We start from the raw sequence: 20599 nt of genomic DNA, 5'->3' as shown, positions 1-20599 counted from the left end.
GTTGCGTTTTTCGGAAAGAGACCAATGCACAAGAACGGATGTAGAATAATAGATCTCGTCCCTCTGCATGGGGTGTTTGGGTCGCAGACAGTTGCGGCCTCGAAGCTGTTGCTCGGCAGTAATCTTGGCACCCATCATTTCTGCGGAGCAAACGGCAGCTGGAGCAATTCTGTTGATCGACTTCCACAACGCTCGAGGCATCATTCGCTTCTGGCTGCCGTTATTGCCATCACTTTGCAGACTCCAACCAAGGGAGCACAACACACAAGGACACTTGAGAAACTCGTCTTTAACCAGAAGGCCCGGCGTGCTTGATCCATGCATAGTTGCGAAGAACCCTTCAATCCGCACCTCTGGCCCACGCTGTGTCGCGTGAGAGATGATGCTATCTGGGCTTTGTAACGAGATATTGACCGCGCATTTTTCATGACGCCCTGATCCGACCGATCCAAGATGTTCGAGAAGTCGCTTGTCGATCTCATCCGTGGTTTGCGCGGCCATAAGGGAAATGAGGCAGAATACATTCAAGGCGCCCTGAGAGAGTGCCGGAGCGAGATTCGTTCCCAGGATCTGGATCTCAAGGCCACCGCGCTACTCAAGCTCATTTACCTCGAAATGTTTGGCTATGATATGACATGGGCCGCATTCAATGTCCTGGAAGTGATGGCATCTCCCAAACCGGTTCACAAGCGCGTTGGGTATTTGGCCGCCGTCCAGAGTTTTCGACCCGAGATGGAGGTTCTCATGCTGGCGGAAAACCTGTTGAAGAAAGATCTCAGTTCTCCCTCCATACCAGTACTGTCGCTGCCACTCGTCACCCTTCCGCATATTGTGACATCTTCTCTGGCTCTCTCCATTCTCACAGAGCTCCTGCCACGATTGTCACATTCTCAGCCCGCTGTACGCAAGAAGACCATTGTCACCTTGTACAGACTAGCGTTGGTATATCCTGAGACGTTGAGGGTGGCATGGCCGAAAATCAAGGAAAGGCTTTTGGACGAACAGGAAGACAGCAGCGTTACAGCCGCAACAGTCAATGTTGTCTGTGAACTGGGTTGGCGGAGGCCACAAGACTTCTTGCCTTTGGCACCCAGGCTGTTCGATCTCTTGCTTGCTCAGAAGAACAACTGGATGGGCATCAAGATCATCAAACTGTTCGCAGTCCTGACACCACTGGAACCGAGACTAGTCAAGAAACTGGTGCGGCCACTCACCAAATTGATACAAGAAACTACGGCAATGTCCTTACTCTACGAGTGCATCAGTGGAATCATCCAAGGTGGCATTCTGGACGGCGCTGAGAGCGGTGTGGACGTGGAGGAAGTGGCCGATCTATGCATATCGAAGCTAAGAGGCATGATTGTACTCGATGGCGACCCAAATCTGAAATATGTTGCGTTGCTTGCGTTCAACAAGATCGTGGCTTCGCATCCAGCTCTGGTTGCGTTGCAACAGGACGTGATCATGGGTTGTTTAGACGATCCAGACATCTCCATCAAAATGCAGGCATTGGAACTGGTGTCAGGCATGGTCAACAGCGACAACATTCAAGCTGTCGTTAATCGACTGATGAAACAGCTTGCCGGATCGGCAACAGCCACTGACGCGGCTAACGGCCACGCTGAGGAAGAGCAGACAGATATGGAGCAAAGGCTTGTCCCAGATAAACGAGGATCCGAGAAAATGCCCTTGCCGGACGAATATCGCCATGATATCATCAGCAGGATTCTCGATATGTGCTCTCACAATACCTACGCCAACATTACCGACTTTGACTGGTACATCGAGATTCTAGTGCATCTTGTCAGACATCTGCCGGCCCATCAAGACTCGGCTTCGACACGGTCTTCACTTGATGACGAGACCTTGATCGGGGCTCGTGTTGGGGGTCAGCTTCGCGATATTGCGGTCAGAGTCAAAGAACTACGCCCAGAGACGACCAAGGCAGCCGAAACGCTGGTTTTGTTGTCTAACCGAACCATTGCCTATCCTAAGCACGGTACGGGACAAAGTCCAGTCATCAAGTCCGCAGCCTGGATATGCGGAGAGTTTGCCATGTACCTATCCAACCCTTATGAGGTTCTCAACTCATTGATACACGAGTCTTCCACGAGCTTCCTGTGGTCAACCCTGGCGATAGTCGTGCAAGCAATCCCCAAAATCATTGCACAGATTGCCACAACGGCCGTTCAAGAATGGAATCTTTCCAGGGGCAGCACCATGTCGCTCCTGCTTGCAAGAACCACGGAATTCTTGGAGAAGTTGTCGTCGCACCCCAACCTCGAGGTGCAGGAAAGAAGCGTCGAATTCCTCGAACTGCTCCGGCTTGCCGCGGAGGCGCTTTCTGCACAAGCCGGGGACAGCAATCAAGCGCCACTACTCCTGACCTCTGCCATCCCCAATCTCTTCACAAACCTTGAATTGAACCCGGTGGCAGCAGCAGCGCAGAAGAAGGTCCCTCTACCCGAAGATCTCGACCTCGATGAACCCATCAACCCCAACCTATCGTCTATCTTGCAAGCCTCCCAGGTCGCGGATGACGATGACGACGATGAAGACGCCTTCCACTCCTTCTACCACGAGCGTGAACCCGTGCAGACAACCACATCACTACAACCTCAAACAGCCGCCTCGTACATCGACGCGGCAGCTGCCGAGAAAGAACCACTCTCGTACCAATCTGCTCCTGAGTCACCTGCAACCAAAGCGCGACGCAAAGCAGAGCGGATGGCGCGCAACAAGGACGACCCCTTCTATATCGCTCCTGCGGAAGATGCGGACTCTCATTTCCACGACGTCATCAGTAAATCTAATGCAGGTGATGACCTCGACGTCGATTCCATCCCTATCATCGACCTACAAATCGACCACTCCCAAACCACAGCGGCCCACCCTGGAGCTGAGACGGAAGACCGCAAACCGCGCAAGAAGAAGCCAGTTCGCCGCTTCGTCGTTGCCGCCGATGAGACCCTCGACACCAGCACGCCCACCTCCCAGTCCTTCTCAAACACACCCAACCAATCCGTGCTCGATCAGATGCAACGACCTCGCTCTCTCAGTCCATCGACGCGTCTTCGCGACCAAACCCAAAGCCAATCTCGTTCGACAAGCCGTCCTACTCGCTCACTCCTCACCGTCGACTCTTCTACGCTCGAGAACTTGAGTCTCGAAGCTGGTGGGACAGCCGACACTGAGATGGAGATCCTCCGTCGTGAAGCCGAAGCACTCGAAATGCAAATGGCCCTGAGGGAAGTGGAGAAGAAACGGCTTGAGATGCAGCGCGAGCAGGAACGGCAGCGCACAGTGATGGGTGAGGGCGTGGACATGGAAGGCACGGTGGTCAAACGGAAGAAAAAGAGAACGAAAGCCAAGGTCGAGGTCGAGGCCGAGGTCGGGCGTGAAGAGCGTGCTGGTGGGGATGAAGAGGCCGTGAAGAAGAAAAAGAAGAAGAAGAAGAGAGGTGTCCAACCTATAGAAGAGGTGCTTGGCCCCGAAGCTGGTCAGGCAGCCGCTTAGATGAGTGACCAGCCGTGGAGACAAGCCAGAACCCACTTGCGACGGCTTGCATATATACACCAGCGATTCAGAGCTTGAGAAGCAGCAACACTTTTAAAAACCACACAGTTGTGCCGGACTGAAACGGAGTACAGAGTATAAGAGTCCACCCAGATAACGCTGCAGGCCACGCGTGTCGTGGAATGGACTTCCTAGCCATCGACACGAGGTTTTCATGACCGTGTTGATGGGGAATTCGTCTACAGTACTGTGCACAGTGTGTGGCCGCAGGACCATACGAAGGTTGAGACTGAATAATCGTCTCGTTGAGCATTGACTGTTGATATCCTGATACAGCACTTCACCGCACTCACAGCACAGCACAGCGCAGTGGCATACAGCATCGGCGAGAACACGAGCTAACCTTCCCGTCTCATGGTACTCATAGAGTACTACTCGAAGGACGGGGAGCGACAGTGTGCGATATATACAGTATCATGTGGCAGAGTCGCTCCGTAGGTAGAACTTCGGGCGGAATGGAAGTGTTGATGTATCCCTCAAGTCCGGATTCTATCAGTCTTCACTCCAGCCGACGCCGTCGAAATTGACTGTGAGTATGAGTCCAAGGGTGTATTGGGGTAGGTTTCTGTGCCTTGCTTTCAAGGTGGCAGGGGAGGCAACGGAAGGCTCGTCAGAGGCCATTTGTTTGTCCATCCATCCATCCACTCCCCCGAGCCAGCCATCTAGTGTATCATACAGCACGAGCAGCAGGAGATGGACAGTAGTCGGTGGTCTCACGGCCCTGTTACCGTGTGGTTCTCGTATGGCCCAGCAAACGAGTCCAGCGATGCTCCGGGCGAGGTAATCCAGCCTTTACTGTGTACGCCGGCTTTCCAGCATCGTGCCTGGAGACCCTGGCTTTGGTGTCTTTAGAGCCGTGACACATTCATGACCTCAGATCCGAGCCTCAAGCTTCGAAGCCCACGAGCTGAATGCTGTGCAACGGGTACCATGTACCGAGGACTGTACTCCGTATCAGTGCATCCAATGCAAGCAGTAGGTATCATCGGAGTAGTTCAAGCCGGGGGGGAGGGGTCTGTTCTTCAGGTTCCCAGGCATGGGCGCACATTGTGGTCCAGACATACAGTACATACAGTGGCTACGGCTGCCGTCTCAAGTCCAAGGCTCCTGGAATCTCTTCTCCCCCGGGACCTACCAGAGGAACTTCCGCGAGTCCCTCGAAGTCAGTTGCATTATCTAATTGATCGCTTCACTTTCGAACGTTTTGGGCGTTGTCGGCTGGTGGCGGTGGGGTGCTGTTGATACTCAGCTACCACTCCGCGTCCTCGAGTCCTCGTAGGAGTACCCAGTAAGTTTGTGGCTGAAGTTGGTCCTGCCCCCCTTGAGGCGCTGGGCCTCTGGGACCCGTTCATGTCACACTCCTTTTCTAACTTACAGTAGCTAGGTAGGCAAGGGTTCTAGACAGCAGGGCGGAAAACATGCTGGGGATCCATCACATCATACTATACACAGTACACGGCACTGCGGACCCATGATCCGGCAGGACCCAGGGCGGGCGCCGACTCCACCATTCTCGCCGTCCCGCGAGTTGTACGGAGGACAGTAAGTAACGATATCGCTTGGGCGCAATTCACTCCTATCCTCCCGCTCAGGAGTATGCTGTACATACATGGTCGAGTGTGCTATTTACCTTGTAATGCATCGTATCACTGATGGCTTGTTCGGATGTTTGCGGGAAATCACTTCCCATGCATTACTTCCAAAGTACTCCGTACCCATACAGAGTACCTAAATACATACGGAGTAAGTTCTGCGGGTTGCAACGCCTCTGTTGGAGCAAGATTCACACGGGTCCCTCGGCTGCTCTCCCCGACTTGCGTCTGTGACCGAAAGCAACTCCAGCCGAAGGTGGACCAAGCAGCACTGCGTACGCACTCATAGCAGGGGCTACGGGTACACAGGACAGGACAGAAAGTCACCGACTCCGCTTGCTTGACTTGAACGGGCCTGCCCACGACTAACCGCCCAACCAGCTAAAGGCAATAGCGATTTTCGAGGACGATAATTGCGCATGACAACGCGAACCCCCCCGAAATAGTTCGGCTCGACTGGCCGTCCTACCCATTCCCTTACTGTGTGTACAAGCCCAGGCCGAAGTGACGATGGGTAGACCTCTTACATGCGGTTTACCCCTCTCCTTTCACCCTCGTCTGCATCTACGTGCCATGGTTCGCGCCATTATCACGATGACTCGTCCCCGCTGTAGCATAGCACCAAGCACTGCGTATCTCGTACACAGTACTCCGTAGACGACCCCTGACGAGACAATCACACCCCTTGTTGGTTCTGAAAACAGTGACAAAGCTCAACCACGTGGCGCATTGGGTCATTGGGGTCATCGTGGTCATCGCATCGACTCATCTACTTACACAGGATCGACACCTGATCGATCGTCATACGTATCTCGTATTCATCCTTCATCTTCGTCGTCACATGTCCCGGCAACACTTTCAATGGTGCCCGTCCCACAGCGCAGCGCCAATCCAATCTACTGTAACCTACATATAAGTCCCCATCTGTCGCCTCTCGTCACAAAGCCGTTGCAACTCTGCAGCGATTTGAGTTTCCTGTAGGCGGGGCCCCGTCCCTGCGTCGACAGCCCTATGTTAGCTATGCACCGACGCCTTGCTTTGCTGGTTCGATCCCCCCATTTCTCTCAATCTCTACGAGAACGGTTGGCACGGATTCCCTAAGTCCCATGCATATGAGCTCCCGTAGTCATCTGACCGTCCTCCGATCGACTGAGTGCCCCCTTCAAACACCCAGTCCTCCTTGGCTACAGTATTGCACTGCGTGACTGTGTGTCAACCCCGCTAAAATTAGCTGCATACATACTGTGTAGCTGCGTGTTCAGCGTGTCCCACTCATAACTGTGCGCTCTGGGACCTTGCACAGCAACAGCGCCTCCACGCACCTGCACGCACCTGGCACATTCATCACAGATCTGTGACGCACCTCCCTTTTCGCACTGGGGAGATATGATGCCTCTCTCGGATCCAGGCACGAGATTCTCATTCGCCGGCCCCTGCTGCTATCACATCACACTGCCCCGGGACCGCGCTGGCGATATGTAGATGGTGGTGACGGGTGGCATAGATACTCCGTAGTTAGTCCTGTTTCGTTGCTTTGATGCGCGGACCCCACAACCCGCCTTCTCCTGCTTCTATTACACCCCGACCACCATTCGGCGGGTGTGTCTTTGCTCTGCGCCTTCTAGAAGGTTGCCCAATCTCGCTTAGCTACTGTGTACGCAGCACCTTGCATTCCGCACTCCGCAAGGTCACCACAAATGAGAGACACGGAAAGTCTGTAATGCTCGCTATCTGAATTGGCCCCCAAGCCGATTAGCCGTTCCGTCTGGCCCCAAGCCACCCATTCCCGTCACCGTTTGCGCCCGCAATCGTGCAAGACACTTCGAAAGTTCACGCTAGAAGGCGTCCCGGCTTCTAGGAACCCAACTTCCGTGAGAAACAGCCCAGGTTTGCCCTCGTCACGGGGCGGCTAAATCTGCGTCGCTTCGCTTCGCTGTGCAATCTTCTGGAACCTTTAGCGCCCTTCTAGTGGATTTCCGTAAGAGGTCACCTGAAGTCTGACCTCACCAACGAGTTTGCGAACCACGCTGGGTCAGCCTGATGACAGCCTAACAGGCATTTAGTCGTCGGCCGTTGCCTTGAGTAGGCTACCTTTCGTCTCTTACCCTTTTTCACGCTCGGGGCACTGACGCGGCTGTGCATTTGGCTTCCGAAATGATTGTTCTTCGTCCAATTGTGCGTTGTGACTCACGGCCAAAAATGTTTTCGTCTCGCTGTTGCTGTAGCTCCGTTCTCCAGCCTTGTCGCTCGACAGTACCAATCAACGTCCATTTCGACCGGCAACCATCCTCAAATCCACTTGCATGGCGCAGTTCATTGCTGCGGTCAAGAGCCTTATCGTTGCTTCGAAGGCTCTGATACGCCCCAGGTCACCCGCCCTCTCCTGTGTTTTGACCTGACGTCGAATATCAAAGTCTAGGCCACAACCTTGGAGCCTTGGAGCCTGGCGCTTAGCCGCTCTTTGTCGCTCTTTGACGTCTTGAGCCCTGCCTTTGACGGTATCCCTGTGGGTAGCGGGGGACTCTTAGCCTCTCAAGCAATAGTTCCTGCCTGAACAATTCCCGGCCTGACATCTGAATTTTCTGTGTCCAAGCATTTTCAACTCTCGACAACATCGCCTGCTTGAACTGCCCTTCCATTCATGTCCAGTCGATATCCAGCCGCGCCAATTCCACACAACTTAATCAAGCCCTGTCTGTCGTCAATTCCCCGATCAAATCTGCCCTGGTGCAATTGACACACATTTCTTCCCGAAACTCCGGTCATGTTTTGCTTCAAATCTCTCTTTTGCCCACAAGCGACAGTGGGTTTGCCGTGCTTGCTGAATGCAATGTTCACCCGGCGTTGAGATTGACGGACCCGTCTGCCGTTGCATGTTGCTGCCTTCCGCGTGCTCGTCTTCTCTCCCGGATCACATGTGACGGTCCCAACTTGCTTACTTACCTGTTGATTCCATCGCTATCCAAGTTTCGCCACCCGGGTTTGCCTGCCCGCTGCCTTCGTCCCCGCTCTGTCTTTCGGAATCTCAATGCTTGAACCGCTCTGTGATTGCGTACACACAGGTTTCGGGTGGACCGAGACTTTCCTCGTCCTGAGGGTGGCACTGCCTGGCTCCGTGAGTCTTGCCTCACTTCTCGAACGAGGACGAAGGTACTGGTTCATTGCCTCAGCATCGTGGCGCCCCCGACCCACCCTGCTTGGTTGGTCGATCCAAGGTCAGATTTAAATCTCCTTCTGCTTCCACTTCGAGCTTCGACTGCCCATCCTCGTTCCTGTCTCCTGCTCTTGCACAACCATACTTCATCTCGTCGCCAGTACTTCAGCCCAACCCAGACATCACCTGCCGCTAGCAAGACTTCGAACAACAACCCCAACAACATCGACATCGACACCACTACCGATATTATCCCAACGCACAAAGCTCAAGCAGCAACAACTCGTACAACATGTCATTGCACGCAAAGCCGCCTCGGGACCCAAAGCCCGGCAAACCTACCGGCGGTATGTCGCTCCAGGATCTTGTCGTAAACTCTCTAGCTCACACTTCTCAGGATGGACCGCGGTTAACGACAACTCACAACAGAAACTTCCGTTTTCTGGCAGACCAGTGCGCCCAAAGCCACCCCCCGGGCAACCCGGGAAACCTCAGGGTAAATTTCCCAGCAATCTCCCTCGCGATGGCCAAAAACTTACAAAATTGCAGGTTGGCATTGAAATGGATCTGTGGCGCGAAGCAGTCATGACAAGGAGAGATGTAAATGACGGAAGAGGTACAAGTCCCTTCTCTTGTCACCGGCAAGAAATCTACTAACATCGACGATAGAGCTGCGACCCCTTCATCACTTCGTGCGACAACGTTGATCTCAATCGAGTTCATCCACACACACGCATACTTTCTTTCACAAATGGCGACGGCGTTTGGGGGGGAACAGGGGGTTGTTAGGAATACGGACTTACCAGCATGCTTTGTATCAATAGACTTTGCAATAGACGGAAGGAACCATTGATCGATGGATGATACTTTGAAGAACGAGCAGTTTCGGCATTAGAATTTGAGGGAAGCTGGACCGGACAGTTCCTCGCTGACGTCAGGGATTTGTAACACCAACACCAGGCATGAAGGCGGCGTGGGCAGGGACACCTGGCTTAACGCATCGGCGGCGTTCGATTGGAGTACCTGAATTTATCCCACGGATGGAAACGGAGCATTTACCATTTGGACAGTCTTTGAATGTAGAAGTTGTGACCAGGAAACATTAATTATTGGGCCAGTGCGAAAGCATGGAACGTGAAGTACGGAGTACTGATAAGAGTGAAATGAAAGTTGGGCGTGCGTTACGGCCGGAGCACGCCCGGAAGCGACAGGTACGTACCTGCTGGAGCTGCGGGATTGGAGTCTTGCTAGGCGCCCAGAGGGGAAAGAGGGGCAGGTGAGGACCCGAGCGAGCACCGAGAGTTATGCTTTAGAGGCATCTGATCTTTGGGCCAACTGTCATGGCCTCTACATTAATCATAGGTATGCTAACTCGAATCCTCGACGCTCTTGAACACCATCCAACATAATCGACGCACATTCATGTATCGAAACGTATCAACGTGAAACCCACTAACCTTCAGACTAGCAGGCCGTTCGCGCTCTGCGACATGGTCAGACCAGAGCCGTAGATTCGAGGAGCAAGCATCAAGCTTACCATATTCCTCTTCTATCTCCTTGCGCAGCCGTTCTATTAGCTGGAACTCCAACGCATGCTTCTCGAAGGGTGACTTGGCATCGGTCGAGTTCATGGTTGACTTGGATGACTTTCTGTTCAAGGTGTACTTGTGAAAGTCTACAAAGTAGTCGCTGACCTTGTCTTCCATGTCGCGAATCTTGGCCTCGACATCTGCAGCGGTGTAGATCTCACCAAGCTCTGCGGCAGGGGTCTGCGTGAGAAGGCGCAGCGCATTCTGAGTTCGTCCAAGGAAGATCATCAAGCTGAAGAGCATGCAGAGCGCCAGGTCTGCGTTCGCTGTCGACACTTTCTGGCTCACAGCCATCTTGAACAGCAAGTCATGGAGGCCCTTGGTCAGCTGCTCCGCGGCCTTCTCGGCCATGGGTAGGATGATAGCCTTCAAGAAACGGTTGATGGTCTCTGGGATCACGTAGATATCTTTATGAGCTCCAACAGGTCGCGTGGCTTCAAGATTAGCCTCAAGATGGCCCACGGCTTCGGGAGGTATGATGAATTTATTCAGGAGGAGATACTCGAACCACAGCAGTTTCAGCGCGGTCTTGAGGATCGCGTGTTCTTTAATGTCCTTTCTGTAGTAAGCTCCAAGGAAGCCAAGGATGGTTGTCTGAAAGTCTTCTTCCGGGTCCTCGAAGTATTCAGTCGTCCATTTTCTGTACTTCTCTGGATCATCCAGCAGTTGGTCAAATATGTCGCAGATATTTTTTTGCACGCGAACGCTCTTCCCGTACGACTTGCCCCAACCAAGGAGCATGATGATAGGCGGATTCCAGTACCATTGTCTTCCATACGACCTTGTGCCATTTGCGCTCAAGACAGTTTGGAACGCATGTCGCACTTCCAGCGCTGACTGAAGCGGGCAGAATTCTTTGACCACAACTTGCATAGGGATTCCGATGTGCAAATCCAGGGAAATCGTAAATTGCGGCCGATGCGACAGGATAAACGAACAGCTGGCCAAGTGCTTGAGCACGTTGTCGTTGCGTAACCGACACGTCAACTCGTCTTCTTTGTTAGCAAGATTCAAGCTGCTCAGCATGGTATACATACCCGGGAACAGGCTAGTCCTGCGTGCCCCCCAGTCGAAATCTTTGGGGATACAATTCCTCGGACATTTTCGTCGTTCTTTAGTCTTGCAGGTCGTACACGGGTAGTTGCAATCACACTTGCAAAAGTCAGCCATTGTCAGTGAGACCTGTCGAAACCTACCTTCTCCCTCATTATTGTGCAGCGCAGGCAAGCCCCACGCTTCCGGACTTCACTGGCTTGTTGCCGCTGGACCACACTAAGAGGTCCTATCCTTCCACCTCCCTTTTCGCGCCCTTGTGGTGAATGGGAAGACCCTTGGATGAATTCCATAGAAACGTGCGGGCCTTCTTCCATATTGATGTATTGATCCTCGCACCGCAACGGATAGGTACTCCATGGTCCGCTCGTTCCAGGATATCTCTGATATGTGGTCGGCGACGGATCCTGCGACGTGATGAATTGAGGACTCTGGTAGAGATGATGCGATGTTTCCTGCAATAGCGCACGACTTTCGATGCCCAACAGGCCCTCTGTGGAACGAGTCAGTCTAGAGGGCAGTAAAATTTTGAAAGGAGAGGTGCCACCTGTCATCGGGCATTCAGATCTGAAGCCTGTCGGATACAAGAACTGGTCATTTGCATAATCTGAACTGTGAAGACGCTGGTGCCGTGATACACTTGTCGTCGAGCTCGTGGGAGTAGCTGCCTCCGGCGACATATGACGGACATGTTCCAATGCTATGGTATAGCTAGAATCAGCCGAGGTCGAGCCAGGTGAAAGCGTTGCTCGGCTAGTCACGGGGCTTAGAGCCTCTGTCGTTGACGGAGTGAAGGTCGGCTCGACAGTTGGGAACGCCCTGTCCTGAGAGGAAATCTGCGAAATCGGCTGACGGATGGGAATGGTAAACTGTGGCAACGGCGATTGTTGCTGTAGGGGCTGTGACGAGGGCAGACCGTGTTGAACTTGATGTTGGTTGGATATAATGGCAGGGGGTGGGAAGGTGCCAGCGAGGTGACCAGTCCGCCGACGAGGACGCCCCATCTGCGGTCAGGCGAAATATCAACTGCTGAATTACGAGCAAGGTGCTTCTCTTCCCAGGGCTGTCGAACGTGCACAGACCAAGAGGCGGAAGTATGCCCGGGGAGCCGCAAGTAAGGCAGGCTTGCAAGGTGATTTGGCCAGCTTCGTGGAGGCAGGAGGGAAAGGATGGAGGAGAACTAGGCAACTAGGCGATCTGAGGCAGTGTATATGAACGAACTCGAGAAAGACGCGACCCTTGGAATTGAATGGCTCTACTTGCATGGGAATCGGTAAGTGTTGTCCGTCTTGCGGCAAGAACCGCATGAACGTGCTATAACTCGCATTGAAGCGTTGGATGGTCGAGGGCTATCCTGGGTCTGCCGGGTAGGGAACGGGCGTGATTGCATGATTTGTGCCAGCGCAAGCAATTCTCGGGCGGAGGTGTGTGTTAGACACAGCCGATTGATACACATTGTGCATTGAGATTGCACCATGCTTCACGAATCTCGAACGCAACTCATGGTCTGGGAGCTTTCTGAGGGAAAGCGAGAGGGAGAAGCGGGCTGTGCTCCAATCAGCCGGAATGGACGTCAGAAACCTGCCAAAGAGCAAGCGACACCATCCTGGTCACCGGTTGCGCTTTGGGCATGGTGGTTTCCATATCATCCAACCGCATCGCGTGACTCGAGCCTCAAGAGAAGCTAGAATCAACCGTGGTTAGCGAAGATCATGTCAGGTGCTGCCCGAAGCTGGCCGAGATGTTGCTGGTGTCATCACTGCGGTGGCCCCTCTTTGGTAACTTTTGTCCGTCACTAACGGAGGAACTTTTGGACCTTCAGAACGTCCTGTGCGCTCAGTGCGACTTGAAACTGATGCGTGAAGGGGATGAAGCCACCTGATCACTGAGAGCGTCAATTCCTAGGAAGCGTTGTCCCACTTGTCCGAACCCTGTCACGCGAGATGCATTCGAGGACGGGAAGTGGAATCCGAGAACTTGCATTGTGTGAAAGTGAGGCCAAGTTGCAGTGGACATAGCTCTCCATATAGCTTAGAGAGGGAATAAGTTAGATAGAGGCGCAGAAGTCTGGGAAACCGCGGGCTTAAGTACATCAGTCCATCTGGTCGCCACCTGTACGTCGCAATCAGGAAGGCTGGGACTTGTCACAGCAGATAATTGGCTTAAGCATGAAATCAAGCAGCAGAACAGGCTGCAGTAGGCTGCATCAGGCTGCTAGATTGCAAACTGAGTCAGGGTCTCAAGTATCATGGCTCTCTTTCTGTATTTTACAAGAGTGAAAGACCGGATTGGGCCAGCCGTCACGAGCTATGGACCAGTAAAGCTGTGGTTGAAGTACCGAAGCATGCTTGTATGTTCGCATACCTTCAGCGCCTGCTCCTCCGCAATGCACATGTCATCAATAAACATGCAGGGTATACTGTCTCGTATGATGACCGTTTTGACTCCCGTAAAAACGCCGTTCGGACCTCGTCTCTGACCAACGAGGCTTAAAGGGATGTGTCGTAACCACAAGGCTTTTTGATACAACAGCCCAATATTCGCCGGTTAGACAGTGTACTTCGTCTTCGCACGTGTGCTGCCTGCGTGCGCTGCATCGCTGTGGCCACTGAACTCGACCTGATCATTGTCGGGGATCTGGAGAACTTGCTTGAATCTGGCACCAATCTTCTTAAGAACGTCCTGTGACTGCGCCCCCTTCCCTGTTGTGCGGGTCCATAGACCAATTCGGTAGAAGCTCTTTCTCACGTTGACGACCACACCCATGATCTCGTTGTCTCCCTCATCTTCAAGGGTTTCGCCGATCGCAGCGAGCTGTGTATGCAGCCACAGCTCGTCAATGTTGACGGATTTCTTGTCCTTGAACGTGTATGACCACTTGCCTCCGTGCTTGTTCTGCGGGTCTTCCCACTCCGGCCGTACGTTTCGCTTGAACAGATGGTAATCGGACTTCACTGCAAGATCGGAGGTCGCTGTAATGTTGTTCTGCGCGCCAATTAGACGTAGAAATGACAGTGGTATTGTGGACATACGTAGACACCCCAGAACTCTTCCACAGTGTCGAACGTGATAACTTCCTTCAGCAGGTCGTTCCAGTTGTCGCCTTTGGATGAGGGTGGCTTGGTGAACTGTAACATTCTCGATTCAGCGGCGTTCCCGTCTTGTGGCGGTGTATTCCACTCACCCATAGACTCCAACTGTTCAGAAGAGGATGTTTGACGTTAAAGTTGTTCACATCATGAAAGACCGTCTTGATCTCGTCCGAGGATGGTGCTGTATTTTCATTTGAAACTGGACCTGGTACGGGCTGAGGGACTTCGACTTCGGCCATTGTGGAGGCGATGTGGTGGGAGTCTCGCTACTTCGCTTGGTTTACTCAGTCAAGGTAAAATATGCTATGCGACGGAGCAGAAAGGCGGGCTTGATGGTTGAGCAAGCGTAAAAGTCGAGATCGGTTTGTGAGGAGAAGCCAGGTGTGGCAATCAAGGTCAAGCAGGCGCTGCCCGACGGCGACTACTCGTACGCTCTCGCGCGACTGCCCGATTTAAAATCTGCTGAACGAAGTGCTAGCGGAACCCAAGTCCTCGAGAGCTGGAAAGAAGGCGAGGATAGAGTACAAAACTGGATGTTATTTCCAATCACTCGTTGTTTCTGTATTTCACGTTTCACGCAGTGAACAAAAATCTAGGTCCAAATCCGGTTAGCCTGGTATGGGTTCTTCACTCGCGGCTTCCTCCGGCTCGACCCTATTGTGTGGCATTTTCTCCTTCATTCAAACATCCGATGTACTGGATGTGACTGCCTCCAAGAATGCTTCAGTTGTGGTATCATGCTCTATCTTGGCCCGTTTAAAGCATAACGAAATGGCTGCAAGTACTAGTAGCAAACGATCCCCGTGCGCTTCCCAGTTATGAGCTATTCAAGTAACTCAAAAAACAGTTCCAGCCCAAACTGACGATGTTGACAATCAATACTCGATGTTCCAAGGGTACAAACTTGAAATTCACTGCCTGGACTGCCGGCCAAAGCGCCCAGTTTGCTTTGAGCCCGGGGAGGTAACTCTTCGCAAGCTTCTCCTTAGGATCGGTCCCTTCCAATACCGACATTGTCGAAAGGAAAAATGCGAGATTGCACGTTGCAAAGACCGTCTGGTCTGCCAGTACTCGTGCCGCGATGGTTGCATTCTGTGACTTCAGGTTGATGTTCTTCTGCAAGAAGCTGTACCATTTGGTTGCTGCCGGTCCGAACACCACTGCGACGGTCAACATATTTCTACAGCATCGATACCATTACTTACAGCCGCCGTATGTGCACATGCGAGCTGTCCGCGCTAGGTCATGCTTTTCGAAGCCTTTCTTCTCCACAGCCTGTTGGGCGAGCGTGTCGCCAGCGCCGAAAAGGACCTTTCGTAGTCAGCCAATACTCGACCGGTTTCCGAGTGCATCAACTTACAGCGGTAGTGACAGCCTGAGTCAACAGAGGCCGCTTGGCCAGCTTCGCTTGGTACCTAACTGACAGTCAACCCGGGGAACTGCACAAGGGCATGTGGTGGCATACCAGCGTAAAGCCATTTTTCCTTCCTCCTCTAAGATCAGTCTAGAAATCCTGATGTGGTTCGCGGGCCAGCATAACAATCTATTGCTGAGTCTGCACAACTGTTTAACGTTATCTCAGTGTCGAGAGATAGTCAACCATTGTAGAAAACCAAAGAGACCCTTCCTCATCTACCTCCAGATTGACACTGCGTCATTGGCTTGAGCCTTGCGCTGGTGGAGCGGAGAGGCTGCCGCTTTCGAACCTGGACCGCGTCTTCCTAATCAGGTATAGCCCACAAAATCCCCCAAATCCTTGGCAGTATCTCGCCCAAACTTTTGGCTGCGATTGACCGAACTTGTCAAAACAAGCAGACGTTCAACGAGCAGCTTGCGCACCACAACCTGACGATCCCTCATCCGCGCATTCACTCAATATGGCTGACGCTCCTCGTGGACGCGGCGGCTTCGGCGACCGAGGTCGTGGAGACAGAGGACGAGGTGACCGTGGTCGAGGACGACGAGGACCCCGCCGTGGTGGCCCAAAATCAGACGAGAAGGAATGGCAACCCGTCACCAAGCTCGGCCGTCTCGTCAAGGCGGGAAAAATCCAGAGCATGGAACAGATCTACCTCCACTCTCTGCCCATCAAGGAATACCAGATCGTCGATTGGTTCTTGCCCAAGCTCAAGGACGAAGTCATGAAGGTGAGCTGAAATTATGTCGAGAAATCGAATGACGGCGATCCTCGCGTAGACTATGTGTCTAACAGGGATTTTTCTACAGATCAAACCCGTCCAGAAGCAGACTCGAGCCGGTCAACGCACCCGTTTCAAGGCTATCGTGGTCATCGGCGACAGCGAAGGACATGTCGGGCTCGGCATCAAGACCTCCAAGGAAGTCGCGACCGCCATCCGTGCCGCTATCATCATTGCCAAACTCTCCGTTCTTCCCATCCGACGAGGCTACTGGGGTACCAACCTTGGTGAGCCACATTCGCTCCCCACCAAGGAGTCTGGCAAGTGCGGTTCAGTCACAGTCCGACTGATTCCTGCGCCTCGAGGCACTGGTCTCGTCGCTTCCCCTGCCGTCAAGAGATTGTTGCAATTGGCTGGTGTGCAGGATGCGTACACTTCATCTGCTGGAAGTACGAAAACGTTGGAGAACACACTGAAGGCGACTTTCGTGGCGGTCAGCAATTCATACGGCTTCTTGACCCCCAATCTGTGGAAGGAGACGAAGCTCATCAGAAGTCCCCTCGAGGAGTACGGTGACGTCCTGCGGGAGGGTAAGAGATACTAAGCGTTCCGTGGCATGAAGTGGAAGATGACCTGGTGGTGACGGTATGAAGGTTGCATGGGCAAACAAATGAAAAGGTCTGCATGGCGTACGGACAACGCGATCTGTCTGTACCAGGTCCAGAGAATAGCATGACCTAAGAATTCTCCTCCGTGCCCGATATTGGGCTTGTTTGAATGTTTCACTTGTTTCGTACCCGCGTGTCGTGTAAACGCTTCCTAATATGCCAGCAATGCATGTTGCAACTCTGTCTTATGTCTCAGCTCTTTCGCGCGGTTAGGGCCAATCTCGAGATGCTCTGTATCTATTGAACATGACTCGTCTTCCATAGTCTACCATGCACCTTCTTTAAGACCGGGTGCATCCTGCTCGTCGCGTTCGCGACACCAGTCCTCCAGCGCGACGTCGTGGTACATCGTGTTCCTTTCCCTCCTCTCAATCCTCCATCGCCATCTCCTCCATCGCCTTGACCGCATTCTCCAATTCCCGTATTCTCGACCCAACCCTAGTCTGGATCTCCCGTGATACTTCTGGACTCGTCTCCTTCAGCGCCTTAGCAAAGGACTCTTTCAGCATATTCAGGGCATCAGCCGCCGCTTCGCGATCATCAGCCGCGTATACTGTTTTCTTCTCGGTTTCTTCGGCCGCGATTTCGAATTCGTCGCGCGCCGTCGAGTATAGCTCGTTGAGGTTTTCCATCAGTGCGTCGGCTGTCGGGGACTGAGCGGGATGGATGAGAGAAGTGTGGAAGGGCGATGAATGTGGAGATGTGACGGAACGGAGTCTAGTCGTCCGTCTTGAGCGGGATATGCAAGCTATTGTTCTGCATGATGGGGAGCTCAAGGTAGGTCGGATGCGAGTCGTTGCCCGTTGAAGAGACCGCATGCAGGCTCTGGGAATCATGCTGGCGTTTGTACACGGTGAGACGTGCACGATGTGGAAAATAAAAGTTAGGTCACGAGTACTGGGTAAATTGAGGCTTTGAAGGCTCTACCAGCGAGCCCAGTACAAACGGTAGCCCCATGGCACGTAACTGGGCGGTTTGGGACAATGACGTCTTGTTAATGGCGCCCTCTTACCACAGTGAGTAGTTAAGTGCAAGGCACACTTAGGCGAGACTGAAAATTCATCTAGTAACCATTTCTTTTCATTTTCACAAAGCTCCTGCTACCAACTTTGTTGCATTGATAGAGTGCTTGTGGGGGTGCAAGGGACAGTCTGATCTCGGGCTGGACTTCGCCAACGGCAACAATGTGCCCATGGAAGCTCCCGTCCTTTTTGGTGGAGTCTGCTGTGTCATCCCGCACATCCTCAGGGACTCGAACAGTTGCGGAGATGTAATCTAGACAACGAGAAGGACGGGCCAGAGATCACCGTCCTACAGAACGGTCAGTGGCCGATCTGACGGCTTGGAGCTCCTGGACAGTCAGACGACGGTGCGGAATAACTGAATACTCCTTGATTCACAATAAGATTATGCACGCACTGTGTTGGCAGTATTACTCGCAGTTGATGATACATACCGAGAGGATGTGGGGGGAAGGTGAGCAAAGCTTCAACAACCGCACATTTCGTCAAAGGGAACAATAAGGCGGGTTCCGATCTGGCCACATTGTACTGTGCGAGGTACGGAGTACTCCCCTTGGTACCAAAGATGGTTGATGAGGCTCTTATTCGACAAGGGATTAGCCTGAGTCCATGAGACCTTGATGTTTGGGCGGAGGTGCTTTTTCGGGCAAGACAGGCGTCTCCAGGTCGACCACTCAGAGTCCCTCGCCTGTACAAGGAAACTGGGGAAGGGAAAAGTGGTCTGATGGTGCCTGGTTCCTTGCATAGATAACTAATTGACCGCCCTCCATTGACACCTTCTGTGCCTCCGGTACTCGTAGCCAGTACCCTGAGACAACTGCGCAAGTATCTCGACGCGAAGTCCTCGTAGGCACTCCCACTGCACGTCAAAGAAAAGAAGGACCACGGATCGGCGCTGCGAATTCGAAACCCCGGCGTGACGTCCTTCCGTTGAGGATGACGTTTTGTTTGCCTCTTCCCCAGGACTTGACGTCCCACCAATCGAATTCACGCGAGGAATATTTCTGGGAAGGATTCGGGTGCTGCGTCATGTTGCCCCGGTTCACCTGAAGAGCTCCTCAGACGAAAGGGAAAGCTTCCAATTGTTTATTCATTTTGCTCTCACCTTCACCTTAACGTTCACCTTACGAGTAGCTCGTAGCTCTACAACCATTTGTGCGCTGCCTTGATACTTTGCCCATCCACATCTCTGTCTTTGTGCTTCCACCAACATCCTTGACACGATGCTCTCGAGAACACCCAGAGCAGCTCTGCGCTCGACTCGAGTAGTGAAACCTTGTCAACCTCCCAAAACCCTGCAACCTCGCAACGTCAGATTCCAGTCCAACGCTCCGGCCAACGCCAGCTCAAATGCACCCTCTGGCTCAAGCCACGCCCTGATAGGTGGACTGGCTGGCGGCACCTTTGCCTTCCTGCTAGGTTACACCTGGTACTCCTTCTCTGGCATGAAATCTGCAGTCAACAGCGTGCACTCAACAAAGTCCTATGTTGAGAGTGCGTTCAAGAAAACCACGGAGAATGCGCCGGAGCCCAGTCAAGCGGTCCAATGGCTGAAAGAGACGGTGCAAAGCTACACAAGGCTGATCCCAGGAGCCAGCAAGTACGTTGACTCAGCTTTCCAGGACATTGAGAAGATCCAGGAGAACCATGGAGATGAGGTCAATCAGATCATCAACGACACCTACGGTAAACTCAAGGGTACCACCAACAAAGGATTCAGCATGGAAGCAGCAATGCAGGCTTGGGACATCCTACAAGATGCCTTCAAGCGCATCGGCAAGCTCGCAGGCAGTGCTGGGCAGGAAATCATTGACAACCATCCTCAGCTCAAAGAGCAGTTCGGCGGACGGTTCCAGCAGCTGCAACAGATGGGAGAGCAGTACGGTCCTGAAGCCAAGAAGGTGGTCGACGACACGTGGAACCAAGCCCGTGACATTCTCGCCGGCGGTGTCAGCTTCCAGACAGCCCAGAAGCTTCAACAGTTGATACAAGAGAAGACTCAACAAGTGCAACAGTTTGGCGACCAGGCATGGCAGAAAGGTATGGAACAGGCCAAGCCTTTGCTGGACAAGCAACCAGAGTTGAAGAAGCTCTTTGAAGAGAACAAGGGAAAATTACTTCGAGGGGATCTAGGCCAGTTGTGGCAAAAGGTGCAACAGGCGACACAATCAGGCAACACGGAGGACTTACAGAAATTCGTTCAAAACCAAGCACAGAAAGCTTCGGGCAGCGCTGGCGGTGGCATCGAGCAGTTCTTGCATATGATTCCCGGTGGGACAGAGATTGGACCCAAGTTGCAGCAGCTACAGGAACTCAGCGAGAAGCATGGCCAGGAGGCGGAAAAGCTCATAAAGAGTGCGATTGAGGATATCAAGAAGGTTCTCTCCCAGAAGGTTGAGGAGGGACAACAACTGAAGGAGAAGGCCAAGTCTGATGCTAAATCATAGTAGTCGTCCTCAGCTCGCTCAGGAGCACGTGAAGCGTGGAGCTTGAACGCAGCGTGGAGGCAGTCCATGGCTTGAGACAAAATTCTGATCAACAGCAAACAAGAGCAAGAGAAGCCTTTCTGTACCAAAATGCCTGAATACAGGTCAAGTCAAAAGCCAGCTAGCAAATGCGTTTCGAATTGAAATGCGCCCGATGCATCGCATCCATGCGACAAAAGCGTGAACAAATTGACGTCATGCGTGAGGACTGTATCGGAATTGTGGCGCT

At 52.9% G+C, this 20599-nt stretch overlaps 7 protein-coding genes across 7 annotated transcripts; 3 read left to right on the top strand and 4 right to left on the bottom strand.

Annotated features, from left to right (window-relative positions):
- Window positions 1-453: 453 nt before the first annotated feature.
- On the top strand, window positions 454-3516 carry A1O7_01339 (uncharacterized protein; the record flags this gene model as incomplete). The annotated part of the gene is made up of 1 exon (XM_007755377.1): window positions 454-3516. One exon carries the CDS (start codon window positions 454-456, stop codon window positions 3514-3516), a length of 3063 nt encoding a protein of 1020 aa, XP_007753567.1.
- A 6173-nt stretch (window positions 3517-9689) lies between these two features.
- On the bottom strand, window positions 9690-10937 carry A1O7_01338 (uncharacterized protein; the record flags this gene model as incomplete). The annotated part of the gene is made up of 2 exons (XM_007755376.1): window positions 9690-9805; window positions 9860-10937. 2 exons carry the CDS (start codon window positions 10935-10937, stop codon window positions 9690-9692), a joined length of 1194 nt encoding a protein of 397 aa, XP_007753566.1.
- Window positions 10938-13511: 2574 nt separating this feature from the next.
- A1O7_01337 (translation initiation factor 4E) lies at window positions 13512-14295 on the bottom strand (the record flags this gene model as incomplete). Its single annotated transcript, XM_007755375.1, has 3 exons — window positions 13512-13949; window positions 13997-14092; window positions 14149-14295. The coding sequence occupies 3 exons, from the start codon at window positions 14293-14295 to the stop codon at window positions 13512-13514; spliced, it is 681 nt and encodes a 226-aa protein (XP_007753565.1).
- Window positions 14296-14872: 577 nt separating this feature from the next.
- On the bottom strand, window positions 14873-15535 carry A1O7_01336 (protein sym1; the record flags this gene model as incomplete). The annotated part of the gene is made up of 4 exons (XM_007755374.1): window positions 14873-15216; window positions 15262-15367; window positions 15417-15471; window positions 15522-15535. 4 exons carry the CDS (start codon window positions 15533-15535, stop codon window positions 14873-14875), a joined length of 519 nt encoding a protein of 172 aa, XP_007753564.1.
- A 398-nt stretch (window positions 15536-15933) lies between these two features.
- Window positions 15934-16798, top strand: A1O7_01335 (40S ribosomal protein S2; the record flags this gene model as incomplete). Its single annotated transcript, XM_007755373.1, has 2 exons — window positions 15934-16203; window positions 16283-16798. 2 exons carry the CDS (start codon window positions 15934-15936, stop codon window positions 16796-16798), a joined length of 786 nt encoding a protein of 261 aa, XP_007753563.1.
- Window positions 16799-17230: 432 nt separating this feature from the next.
- A1O7_01334 (uncharacterized protein) lies at window positions 17231-17494 on the bottom strand (the record flags this gene model as incomplete). The annotated part of the gene is made up of 1 exon (XM_007755372.1): window positions 17231-17494. One exon carries the CDS (start codon window positions 17492-17494, stop codon window positions 17231-17233), a length of 264 nt encoding a protein of 87 aa, XP_007753562.1.
- A 1613-nt stretch (window positions 17495-19107) lies between these two features.
- Window positions 19108-20331, top strand: A1O7_01333 (uncharacterized protein; the record flags this gene model as incomplete). Its single annotated transcript, XM_007755371.1, has 1 exon — window positions 19108-20331. One exon carries the CDS (start codon window positions 19108-19110, stop codon window positions 20329-20331), a length of 1224 nt encoding a protein of 407 aa, XP_007753561.1.
- Between the last annotated feature and the right edge of the window lie 268 nt (window positions 20332-20599).

The sequence above is a fragment of the Cladophialophora yegresii genome (genome assembly GCF_000585515.1).
Source record: "Cladophialophora yegresii CBS 114405 chromosome Unknown aczIN-supercont1.1, whole genome shotgun sequence".
NCBI lineage: Eukaryota > Fungi > Ascomycota > Eurotiomycetes > Chaetothyriales > Herpotrichiellaceae > Cladophialophora > Cladophialophora yegresii.
This window is presented reverse-complemented; position numbering and strand designations above follow the sequence as displayed.